General features: G+C 44.8%; 1 protein-coding gene across 1 annotated transcript in view; it reads right to left on the bottom strand.

Moving 5' to 3' along the window:
• Positions 1-333: 333 nt before the first annotated feature.
• Positions 334-13,112, bottom strand: part of SLC22A15 (solute carrier family 22 member 15) — an 80,854-nt gene continuing 68,075 nt past the window's right edge. Inside the window, exons 9-12 of the mRNA XM_042993809.1 lie at positions 6,823-6,943; positions 4,806-4,878; positions 1,636-1,824; positions 334-1,241 (exon numbers count right to left, since the gene is read on the bottom strand). Coding sequence (XP_042849743.1) covers positions 1,152-1,241; positions 1,636-1,824; positions 4,806-4,878; positions 6,823-6,943 — 473 coding nt within the window. The 3' untranslated portion in view covers positions 334-1,151. The remainder of the gene's footprint in view (positions 1,242-1,635; positions 1,825-4,805; positions 4,879-6,822; positions 6,944-13,112) is intronic.

Here is a 13,112-nt window from a genome sequence, read left to right as displayed (position 1 = left end):
TTTAAAAAAGTACCTTTTCCCCCCTAACATCCAAGTGCTCAACATGTCACTTTTTAAAAAATTTTTAATGTTTATTTCTTTTTGAGAGAGAGAGAGAGAGAGAGAGAGAGAGCGCATGAGCGGGGGAGGGTCAGAGAGCGAGGGAGACACAGAATCTGAAGCAGGATCCAAGCTCAGAGCTGTTAGCACAGAGCCCAACATCGGGCTCGAACCCACGGACCAAGAGATTATGACCTGACTCAAAGTCGGACGCTTAACTGCCTGAGTCACCCAGGCACCCCTCAACATGTCATTTTTTAACTGCCCTCCATTTTAAAAAGCTTCCTCACTTACTGACACAGTTCTGAAGTTATTGCTGGTACTAGAATCTGAGATGGAAATTTTCCTGGAGGTGCACACAAGTCGTAACTGAAGAAATGACCCAAGTTGAGTGTCAAAGGGAGTGAACAAGCAGCTGCAGCCATGCCTTTGGCTCTGAGAGAATCCCTTCAATACAGTTGGCTTTTCCGAATGGATTGTCTGTGGGACCAACGGCACAAGGAGTTCAAGCCAACCATTAGCCTGGGAACCAAGCTGAGGACCCAGGTCTCATCAGTTAGGGTAAAGCTGGAGGCCTCAGGCCACACACAGTCACCTCTCAATGCTTTTCCTCTGGCACCAAAGTGAAATGCTAACGCCAATCTGCCTCAAGAGATTCCTGGTGAGTGAGGCACAAATGGTAAGGGGGGAGGCGTCAGATATGGTATTAAGATGAGATGTGAAGGGTGGTTTCTCTTATCCCACTAGTGTGGTGAGAAGAAATTTTACATGTCTGCCTTTAGGTCAGGAGGAAAGATAAGCAACACGATCAGACTTCCAGAAACAAATTAGCTTTCCCCTCCAGCATGTGGATTTGAGCTACCTGGCCAGATGTCAAGGTTCTGAACTGAACGTGAACTCTGGACGACTGTTCCCCTGATATGGTGATGTTTCTCTCAAGCGATGTCTTCTCCATCTTCCTTGGTGCATGAAAACAACGAGCCCATAAGGAGTGAGTACCTTCCATGTATGTTCAAGCCTGTATTTCGACAACTCTCTGAAGTTTCCCAGAAGAGCCTGCCTTGACCAGAGGCAAGGAGATCATCTGCTTGTGACGGGGGCTCGGGGGCTCTTCACTTAATCATCTGTGTTTCTTCATCCGCATCGAAAAACTCCTCCTCTTCCTCACTCTCACTCCCTAAAGTGTTCTCCTTGTCTGAAGACTGAAATAGGAAAGGAGAGCAAGGACCAAATTATTATTTGCCATTCGACAGACAGATGCATTTTTATGACATCTATTTCCCCTAAGAATTGGCCCTAAAGTGTTCTAAGAAAGTAAATGAATCACGAGCCATCTTTATTTCTTTCAAAAAATCAACTGTTGGGGCGCCTGGGTGGCTCAGTCGGTTAAGCGTCCAACTTCAGCTCAGGTCACGATCTCGTGGTCCGTGAGTTTGAGCCCTGCGTTGGGCTCTGGGCTGATGGCTCGGAGCCTGGAGCCTGCTTCCGATTCTGTGTCTCCCTCTCTCTCTGCCCCTCCCCCGTTCATGCTCTGTCTCTCTCTGTCTCAAAAATAAATAAACGTTAAAAAAAAAAAAAAAAAAACTACCGCCATACCTGTGGGGGATCCAAGGTCTGTAAAGATAACGCCTCCTCCCCCAGCCTCCGATATGAATACACCTGAAGGTCAGAAAATGTCTCTAGCAATGGGCTGTTAAGGGTTTCTGGCAATAATAAACTCAGGAGGCCCGAAGTCAGGCCGGTGGCTCCAAAGACAATGAAGGGTAAGGACCACTGCACATATTTCTGTGGGGGCAGGGAGTAGAACAAAAAACATACAAAAACTCAGTATTCGTTTCCCAGCACATGACATCAGTAGTCTTATGACCAAGGAGCTGCCACATTTACTACCCAACTCGCGCCTCCCCACTAGAATGTGCTGTCAGCCACTTGTTCCCCAACGAGAGATACCCTGGAAAATCACCGAGTGGTTGCTCGGCCACACAGAAGGGAGAGCGAGAACATAAAAAGGCAGCAGAGGTATGGGGATCAGAAGGAGTGGGGTGGGTACTGCTTTTGCTTCAGGTGACTCGCTTATAACACGGGGATCTCCACGTACTTTTCACTTAGGAGACTCCCCAGATACTCGCGCCTGATGAACTTTGACGTTCTCAGCCTTGGAATCGGCCAAACAATCCCACGTATGCTCACTCATTCATTCAGCACCGTAACCAGGAAGACAGGGGTTAAGGGTGTAAACACCCCGAAAAGAAAAAGAGAAGCCTGAAGAACCTAGCACACCCGTGTGGTTTGGAAACTACCTGAACCGAACAAGGTAATTCAAGCATTGCGTCAGAGATCCAAAAGACATTCTCGGGAATATTTACACAGTTTCTTTAAACACAAACAGGTTCGGGGCACCCAGGTGGCTCAGTCGGTTAAGCTTCCGACTTCGGCTCAGGTCATGATCTCACGGTCCGTGAGTTCGAGCCCCGCGTCGGGCTCTGTGCTGGCAGCTCGGAGCCTGGAGCCTGCTTCAGATTCTGTGTCTCCCTCTCTCTCTGCCCCTCCCCCACTCATGCTCTGTCTCTGTCTCAAAAATAAATAAACGTCAAAAAAAAAATTTTTAGGCACACACAGGTTCAAAGATAACACAGAAAACTGTCTTTGGGATGCTGCTCTGGGCCTTTCTGAGCTGATTAACATTCTTAAATTCCTGCACAAGAATGGTATTATCATCTTCTCATTTGGGCTTCCAAACTCTGTGGATGAGACCACAACTAGTTAGGATCTCCTCTCGGATTTAATAAGTTCCTGATTTTTCCGAAGTAAAGACGATGGAGATGATCGAGAAGAGGGCAGGGGGGAGTGGAGGTGATGGGGAGCGGGGAGGGGAGAATCTCACCTCTGCCACCCACATGGAAACACACGTCCAACACTGTGGGTGTGTTGCTGAATCAAGGGAGACACAACACTTTGATCTCTTCTCAACTGAGCAGGGATCAGGAGAGACAGAGTGCTGGGTTTTCTAACGTTCTAGGAGGGCCATCCAAAGTCGGAGATCTTTAGAGACAAACACCTGGTGTCAGATACATTTTGCAGAACGGAGCAAATCCGTATGAGAGGATGGTCTTGTAACGTAAAATTAAGCATGAAACACGGAAAGAGATACTCATGAGAAGGAAGTGAACTCAGAAAAAGAAAGAAAGGAAAGGCTTTTCCAAGACATCCTCCTGTACTAGTGAGACAGGGAAACCGAAGGGACCCGGGGAGAGAGAAAGCTGTTTCATGGCTTTGCTGCTTTACCTGTTTCTAGTCTTCCTAGGACCTGTACCCTCACTCCACTTTACACATGCCTTGTAATGTAAACAGCATATGTCCTTGTAAGGGACAAGGAGTTAATGATTTCTCTAGAACAGATAACATCTAAGGAAGGGGCAAGTGAGAATGACCAGGGGAAGCTATCGCACGCATATTCCAGACCCCTGGGGTAGACAGTTCATGGCCAAGATACCCTGGCTCCAAGGTGTAACACCTGGCCCCTCATCCTTGATCCAACCGGTTCCTGGCTGCCTGAGAGGACACGTACCCCCAGAGCCCTGTCCTCAAGAAAAACCCTGACCCTGAACAACGATGAGACTCTCTCCTTTCCTTTCTGAGTCTCTCGGACACTCACTCTTGTGTGTATCTGCTCTCTCTGTATCCCCAGTAAATGCTGCTTTCACCTCCCGCTGGCTCGTGTTGGACTTCTATCCTGAGTGAAGGCAAGGGCCCTCTGGGCTGGTGCTGCGGGAACCCCGCTGGGTCCGTGGACCTGGCCCGCCAGCATTGCTAAGGAGTGCTGAGAAAAGTTGCCCGAGTGACGAACAGCTATCCGCACACCCAGTCTAGTCAGCCTTTGCCGAGTCCTGGCTGGCAAGGCCACAGGTCAGACCAAGCACAGACATGCGTAGGGCTCCACGGATTCTGTCACAGAACCTGAATGTGTCAAGTTCAGGAAGGATCTTCAGAACTGCCGTTTAGTCTATCTTTTGACCATGAACTTTAGAAAATGCTAGAAACTCTTAATAGACACACTGCTAGGCATATTTCCTCTTCTAATTTTCTTTTTAAGAAATTTTTTCATGGTTATTTATTTTTGAGAGAGAGAGACAGAGTGCGAGTGGGGGAGGGGCAGGAAGAGAGGGAGACAGACTGTGAAGTGGGCTCCAGGCTCAGAGCTGTCAGCACAGAACCCGACACAGGACTCGAACTCACGAACCGTGAGATCGTGACCTGAACCGAAGTCGGAGGCTTAGCCGACTGAGCCCCCCAGGCGCCCCTAGTTTTCTTATTCTAAGTGGTGTGCCATCGGGCAAGTTAATCTGCTTCTGCTGCATTTCTCATCTTTATTAGAGGGTAACGATAATGCTGCCTCACACGGTGGCTGTGAATAGTACATGAGACGATGTGTGCTGAAGTGCTCAGCACAGAGCCCAGTCCACAGCCGAAGCTTAAAAAATATTCGCTAAGTGACTAACCTACGAATGGAGACGGGAAGGGGCAAGCTGGCATTAGCTAACCCTCCAGTAAATACAGAGAAGCAAACAGTCAGAGCCTCTGGTACGAGTCCATCTGCCCCGAGGGATCCGTCACCTAAAAGGCTCCTTAATCTAGAAGGTACAAGGTTCACACTTGGGTCAGGCTGATCGTAAGTGGCAACTGTTCCTTACCCCTTTCTACTCAAAAGCATAAGCATTTCCAAAGCAGAGGATCGAGAAAAACAAAACTAGGAGGTACAAACCAACCAGTGAGGGGACGAAGGGAGCAATAATCCCACCAACTCGGGAGAACATAGAACAAGTTCCAAGCCCAACGTTCCTGAAAGGAATACAAAAAGGGGGGGAAGTCAGTAAGTTCTGGGTGGGGGGCAGAATTTAAAGATGCCATGGCTTAGTGGACCTATAATCATGAATCCCACAGTGGAGGAAGCACAGGCTCCTGTAGAGCAGTGCTCCCTACCGGAACATTCTGAGATGCTGGAAATGTTCTATAATTGCGCTGTCCAGTATGGAAGCTGCTAGATGCCTGTGGCTATGAGCACTTGAAACGTGGCTAGTGAGAATGAGGAGCTGGATTTTTTTTTTAATGTTTATTTTTGAGAGAGAGAGACAGAGTGCGAGCAGGGATGGGGCAGACAGAGAGGGAAACACAGAATCTGAAGCAGGCTCCAGGCTCTGAGCTGTCAGCACGGAGCTTGATGTGGGTGGGGCTCACACTCATGAGCCATGAGATCATGACCTGAGCTGAAGTTGGATGCTTAACTGACTGGGCCACCCAGGCACCCCGAGGAACTGGATTTTTAATTTATTTCACTTTAACTGATTTAAATTTAAATAGCCACATGAGGCTAGTAACTACCATACTGGACAGTGTGGTTACTATAGAGAATAGTACAGAAATGACCATGTGAATATTTCTTGCCAAATGTTCTCATGGGTTTTGTGTCAAATGTTCTCATGGCTATGAATTAATATAGCCATGGAGACCTAGGGCTTTATGATCTGAGAAGTTTGCCCATTTAGTTAAAGTCAACTAACTGGCGATTAAAGGGTCAGGCATATAAATAGGAATGAGGAACATGACGTTTGTGAGGAGTACGGACATGCAAACGGGGGTAGGGCATGGGAACGAGGAGGGTTACAGGAAAGGTGGCCATCCACCACTGCTCCCCCCACCCACCCATATCCACTCTCCAGAGTGTCCCAGTTTGGACAAAATGATCATCCTAGTTTCATAGCCAGCAGGCAGAGAAAACAGGTCAGAGGAATAATTAGGAAATGACTAGTCAATCACATGCAGTCTGGGAAAAACTGGAGGAAAAGGGAGCTGATATTAATAGGCAGAAAGAACCAGGAAGTCTGATGGATGTGGGAAACACTTGGAACACTCCTCAGAAGGACTGGGGAAGGGCTGACCTAGGGAATACCCGCTGGGTTCACAGAGGCAATTCTGAGAAGACTAAGCTGGGTCCCTGCCCTTCAAATGTGGGTTTAATTTTTTGTTTTCAGACTTCTTTTAGAAGGGGAAACTTCAGATCGAATATGTTGTTTTTGATATAAGCATGTCCTACTTGTTAGAAACCACACTTAACGATCAATATGTAAACCTCCTGTTCACTTATTACTGTATGGAATTATCTTTTTTTAAGTTTATTTATTTATTTTAAGAGAAAGAGAGAAGAACAGAGAGACAGAGAGAGAGAGGGTGTGAGCAAGGGAGGGGCAGAGAGAGAATCCCAAGCAGCTCTGCACTGTCAGCATGGAGCCCGACGTGGGGCTCAAACCCATGAACTATGAGAGCATGACCGAGTGGGAATCAAGAGCCGGACGCTCAACCAACTGAGCCACCCAGGTGCCCCTGGAATTATCTTTTTACAGATGTGTATATTTTGTGTTAAAATGTAGGTTCTGAGAGAACACGGGGACCCAGTCCTCTTGTCTGTCTGTGCCTGACAGAGGCTGGGTGACTGAATCAATCAAGTCCACTGAAATAAAAATGGCAACCGAGCCCCATTTGGGTGATGGGATGTGCTTTGCGTAGAGTACTTCTCTCACGATTTACACAAGGGAGTTCGGCCCAAAACACAGCTCCGCCTTCCCCAGCCAAGCGGGCAAAGTGTGGTCTACACAGACAGCTTCTGGGCTTGCGGCTGCTCGCTGACTTGTTGCTGGCCCCCACTCACTGTGCTCCCGCTGGAATGAGAACCACACCTCTGTTGCTGTGAGCATCTACAGCGAAACATGCGGGGTGTGTGAGACATACCTGATGACTGTGGGGTACAGCTCAGACGTGTAGATGTAGACCACGTTAAAGGCAGCACTGATCGTCAGCTTCCCGAGCAGAGACAAGGAATGGCTGTTCACCACTGCAAACACACCCGTGTCTGAGGAGGACAAGGGTTAACACTTGTGAGGTCCTTCTGGGAAAAAAATTCCTTTAAATGACACAATTATGAACTAAGCCAGAGGCATTAATATGGGTCTCAAACAGTGAGGAGGTGGTAAAACTGAATACACACTCAGAAAGTTTAGTAAGCACACACAACACACACACACACACACACACACACACACACACACGAATCTTCTCAGCGTCTTGGCTATCCCTGTGAAGTCGTCCATAATGGCGGTTATCATGGGCGATTGAACTTGCTCACTCCTCAATGGCAGAGCTCTTGGAATACTTCTTTACTAAAAGCAAGCTTCGTGGGGATCGTTAAGTCTCATCTACCACGGGGGCTACTCGCCTCTCCTTCCCAGCCTTGTTCAACAACCAGTGACGGGAAATGGTGGGTAGCATGACAAGCCTTGGCACACGTGGAGTAAATCTGACAGATATGGGACAGACAGAGGCAAGGTCCAGAAAATCTCCTCTCTGCAGTTTGTATTTCCTGGCGTTCCACTGGACGAGAAGGAATAATCCCAATAAATTACAACCAGAAGGTATCAAATATTAATGTTCTTTAAAGAACGAGCCTCTAAATATGGAACTACTTTTAATCTTTCTTCTTTCCCAACTTCTTACTTGAATCACTAACCACTAATGACATTTCAGTTTCTTACTGCAATGTTTTTATATAAAATACAAAAATACATTTTATGGCAGTTCCTTTCCCTATCAAAAATACTATCAGGGCAGCTGGGTGGCTTAGTCGGTTAAGCCTGCAACTGTTGGTTTCGGCTCAGGTCATGATCTTGTGGCTTTGTGGGTTCGAGCCCCGCACGGGCTCTGTGCAGACAGTGCAGAGCCTGCTTTAGATTCTCTCTCCCCCTCTCTCGCTGCCGGTCCCCAGCTCGTGCTGTCTCTGTCTCTCTCAAAATAAATAAACTTAAAAAAATTACTATCAGGGTGCCTGGGTGGCTCAGTCACTTAAGCATCCAACTTCGGCTCAGGTCATGATCTCACAGTTTGTGAGTTCAAGCCCCGTGTCAGGCTCTGTGCTGTCAGCCTGGAGCCTGCTTTAGATTTATGTCTCCCTCTCTTTCTGCCCCTCCCCCACTGGTGCTCTGTCTCTCTCTCAAAAAAATACACACTAAAAAAATTTTTTTTAGATACTATCAATTATCTCATGCTCCTTTCCTTTATTAACATTATTCTCCCTGGGATCTTGCAATGTAATTATTCCCTTTCAAACATATTTAACCTCTCCATAACCCACTACTCTCTGCTTTCAAAATAACAATTTCTCCTTCTAAGAAAAAAAAAAATCTCATTGACTCTGCTGTCCTTTCCCCCTTCCCTAGCAAACATCTTCAATGAGCGAGCAACTCACTGTTGCCGAGTATGCATCTGCCCTGTAGCTCACTGCGTTCTGACTTCTAATAACATCCTCTGCTGAAAGTCCTGCTCTTGAAGGTCAACAGTGAAGTCCTAATCACCAAAGTAATTGCCTCTCATTGCCCCTGACATTTCTGCCAAATGGAACACACCTGTCCCCTTCCTTGGGACAGCCTGCAGGACTCATAGAAACCACTCCACCCTTAAATAACTCAAAAGCAATATCCTTTCCTCCCTTTGACCTCCACTGTCCCTATGTCCTGATCCATTAAATGGTTCTGCAGTTGCTTACTTTTCCATCTTGTCTGCCCCAAATATTTCGAGTTACTTCAGGCTAAGGCTGGTATCTGGTTGTATCTGTGCCCCTCACGGCATACCGTCTTCCACAGTACAATACTCAGCAGTGCCCACTGCATATCTGTGGAACAACGAAGTAGAAGGACTACAATAGGAATTAATTTAGTGAGAAGAATCTGGGTTCAGGTTCTTTCAACTTCTAAGGAGGGGGTTATTTAAACATCCCATCCTAAAATATGCTTCGCCTTCCCTGGTTGACTATGAAATAAATCCTCATCTACTTTAAAGACGGCATCCTGAACACAGTGGCCCAGGCATTGCCAAACCCGACCATCTGGGGCTTTCTCCTCTTCTGCCAGGCTATTTGGAAGAACATGCTAGCTCTCTTAAGGACTGAATATATTATTTTAGGCCATGAGGTGCTTCTGGAAAAAGAACTATGCCGTTCAGCATTTTCCCCGAGAAATACGTCTGCACTTGAGATCAACAATCTCATCGATTAAACCAATAATAAGGGCAATTCTTCAATTATTTTCCAGAAAACTTAGCATGTCAAGAAAAGGTATCCAGTGGCCTTGAAGCCAATAGAAATGTGCACATTTGCTTTACTGCAAATGATCTCTGGGACTGTTTTCAACCCATACAGGATGGCGTCTTTTGGAACTGTATAGTGACACTCTAACATCTTTAACAACAGGTTAGGGGATTACCATCCTGAAAATTGAATTTTTTTTTATTAAATTTTTTTTAACGTTTACTTATTTTTGAGACAGAGAGAGACAGAGCATGAACGGGGGAGGGGCAGAGAGAGGGAGACACAGAATCGGAAGCAGGCTCCAGGCTCTGAGCCATCAGCCCAGAGCCCGACGCGGGGCTTGAACTCACGGACTGCGAGATTGTGACCTGAGCTGAAGTCGGGACGCTTAACCAACTGAGCCACCCAGGCGCCCCTGAAAATTGAATTCTAATGGCACACCATGGAAGACTTTTATCTACACACCCGCAGGATCCAAAGCTGGAAGAAGTCATTTGTGGAGCCTGGCTCCAGCCGCACACCCACAGAGTGCTCACAGAAGCCCAACACATCATCAGATGCTTGAAACTTCTCTTGTACATCCCTGCCAATGGAGTCTGCAGTCACCACTTGAATCTGGGGAGAATTCACGTTCACCCAAGGAAGCCCACGTCAATTTCAGACAGCTCTGTTTATTAGAAACTTCCTTACCTAATGAAGGGTTGGTATCTGAAATCTATAAAGAACTTATGAAACTCAACACCCAAAAACCAAATAATCCAGTGAAGAAATGGACAGAAGACCTGAACGGACACTTCTCCCAAGAAGACATCCAGATGGCTAACAGACATGAAAAGATGCTCAACGTCACTCACCATCAGGGAAATACAAATCAAAACCACAATGAGATACCACCTCACACCTGTCAGAATGGCTAACATGAACAACTCAGGCAACAACAGATGTTGGTGAGGATGCGGAGAAAGAGGATCTCTTTTGCTCTGCTGGTGGGAATGCAAACTGGTGCAGCCACTCCGGAAAACAGTATGGAGGGTCCTCAAAAAATTAAAAATAGAACTACCCTATGATCCAACGATTGCACTACTAGGTATTTATCCAAAGAATACAAAAATGCTGATTCAAAGGGGCACATGCACCCCAACGTTTATAGCAGTGGTATCAACAATAGTCAAATTATAGAAAGAGCCCAAATGTCCACTGACTGAAGAATGGATAGAGAAGATGTGGTTTATATATACTATGGAATACTACTTAGCGATGAAAAAGAATGGAATTTTGCCATTTACAACAATGTGGATAGAACTCGAGTGTATTATGCTAAGGAAAATATGTCAGATAAAGACAGATATCACATGATTTCACTCATATGTGGAATTTGAGAAACTCAACAGAAGAACATAGGGGAAGGGAAGGAAAAATAAGATAAAAACAGAGAAGGAGGCAAACCTTAAGAGACCCTTAAATACAAATTTACCCAAGGGATACAGGAGTGCTGATGCACAGGGGCAATTGTACCCCAATGTTTATACAGCACTTTCAACAATAGCCAAATTACGGAAAGAGCCTAAATGTCCATCAACTGATGAATGGATAAAGAAGATGTGGTTTATATATATAATGGAATACTACTTGGCAATGAGAAAGAATGAAATATGGCCTTTTGTAGCAATGTGGATGGAACTGGAGAGTGTTATGCTAAGTGAAATAAGTCATACAGAGAAAGACAGATACCATATGTTTTCACTCTTATGTGGATCCTGAGAAACTTAACAGAAGACCATGGGGGAAGGGAAGGGGGAAAAAAAAGTTAGAAAGGGAGGGAGGCAAACCATAAGAGACTCTTAAAAACTAAAAATAAACTGAGGGCTGATGGGGGGTGGGAGGGAGGGGAGGGCGAGTGATGGGCATTGAGGAGGGCACCTGTTGGGATGAGCACTGGGTGTTGTATGGAAACCAATTTGACAATAAATTTCATATTAAAAAAAGAGAGAGAGAGAGAGAGAGACCCTTAAATACAGAGAACTGAGGGCTGCTGGAGGGGAGGTGGGTGGGGGATGGGTTAAATGGGTGATGGGCATTAAGGAGGGCACTTTTGGGGATGAGCACCGGGTGTCCTACGTAAGAGATGAATCACTGAGTTCTCTTCCTGATGCTAAGACTATACTGTATGTTAACTAACTTGAATTTAAATTTAAAAAAAGAAAATTATTTCTTATCTTTTTTTTAAAGTATATTTATTTGTTTTAAGAGACAGAGAGAGGGAGGAGCAGAGAGAGAGAGGGAGAGAGAATCCCAAGCAGGCTCCAGGCTGTCAGCGCAGAGCCCGGCGTGGGGCTCAAACTCACAAATTGTGAGATCATGACCTGAGTCGAAATCAAGAGTCAGATGCTTAACTGACTGAGCCACGCAGGCACCCCTCTTATCCTTTTTGAGGCTCCTTTTTGGGGAGCTTCTAGACTCTTGGTCATCCTGAATCAATATTTAGTAGTGCTTTTTAGCCACTGGGCTAAATCCTTTGATTCTTGACCTTGATCTGCAAATAAAATCAAATATTACTGCCTATTACCAGTGAATATCCAAAGTAACTGCTTTGAAAAAAGAGTGATTTAAAAAGGAAAATTAAACTCAATTATCTTTGGGGGGGAAAAAAGGTAATTCTTAAAACACGTGTATCCCTCAAAGCACTGAATTCAAGACGTTGTAAATTTTTTCCAATGATGCAGTTATACGACCATCATTTTTGGGACTAGTTGTCTGGAAGTTTTCTTAGAGCCCATATGAGGTCATCAGAAAAAAAAGAATGTTTTAGTCGTATTTCACTGACCCCAAATAGTAAAAATCAAGCTTAATCGTCCACTTCATTCACTGGCTGAATACGGCAAATTTGGGATGGTTCGCATATATGTTAAAATTCTTTAAGACAGTCGTATGCCCTCTACTATGATACATAATTGCGGGCAAAAACCCACAATTCATTTGCTTCCCCTTTTTTAAAGAAAAATACCCTATATGCATAAAGATCTGTCACTACAGTTTTTTCTAAATTTCTAAGTTAGAAATTTCTAAAATTTCACATGAATGAAATGAGTCAGTTTGAGGACTTCTGTGTCTGGCTTCTTTTAGTTACCATTAATGCTTTTGACATTTATCCATGTTGTTGTATGTATCAGTAGGTCACAGTTCAATCCTTTTAATGTTTTCAGTAATATTTCACTGTATGGATATACCACAATTTGTCTATCCCTTCTTCAGCTGGTGGGTATTGGGCTCCTTCCAGTTTGGGGGCTATTATTAATAAACCTACTGCGAACATTTGCATCAAAGTCTTTGTGCAAATCTGTGTTTCTGCTTCCCTTCAGAAAAGGTGAGTCATATAGCAAGTGTATATTTCCCTTTTAAATAAGCTGCTAATGTTTTTCAAAGTGTCGCTACCATTTTACATTTCTATCAGCAGTATATAAGAGTTCTGGTTCTCCCGTATCATGGTCAGTGTTTGATACGGTCAGCCTCTACGTTCTCTTATAGAAGTTGTATGGTTTTAGCCTTTGCATTTAAGTCTCTCGTCCATTTTGAGTTAATTACTGCATATGATGTGACATGCAAGTTGACGTCAAATTTTTTGCACATGGATATCCAATTATTCCAGCACCAAGTGGTGAAAAGATTATCTTTTCCTCACTGAACTAACTTGTCATCGTCGCCAAAAATCAATTAACCAGGTGCATTTTTCTCTTTGTAACGTTATCATTGGATAAAACATTTTTAAAGGGTGATCAAAACCTCAGGCCCCTCAAAAAACAAAATAAAAGTCACCTGACCATATGCATGGGTTTATTTCATACTAAATTCTGTTCTATTATCTATATATCCATTCCTATCTGCCAATATCATACTGTCCTGATTCATGTAACTTTGTAGGAAGTTTTAAAATCAGGTAGGGTAA

The sequence above is a fragment of the Panthera tigris genome, chromosome C1, assembly GCF_018350195.1.
Source record: "Panthera tigris isolate Pti1 chromosome C1, P.tigris_Pti1_mat1.1, whole genome shotgun sequence".
In the NCBI taxonomy this organism is placed as follows: domain Eukaryota; kingdom Metazoa; phylum Chordata; class Mammalia; order Carnivora; family Felidae; genus Panthera; species Panthera tigris.
This window is presented reverse-complemented; position numbering and strand designations above follow the sequence as displayed.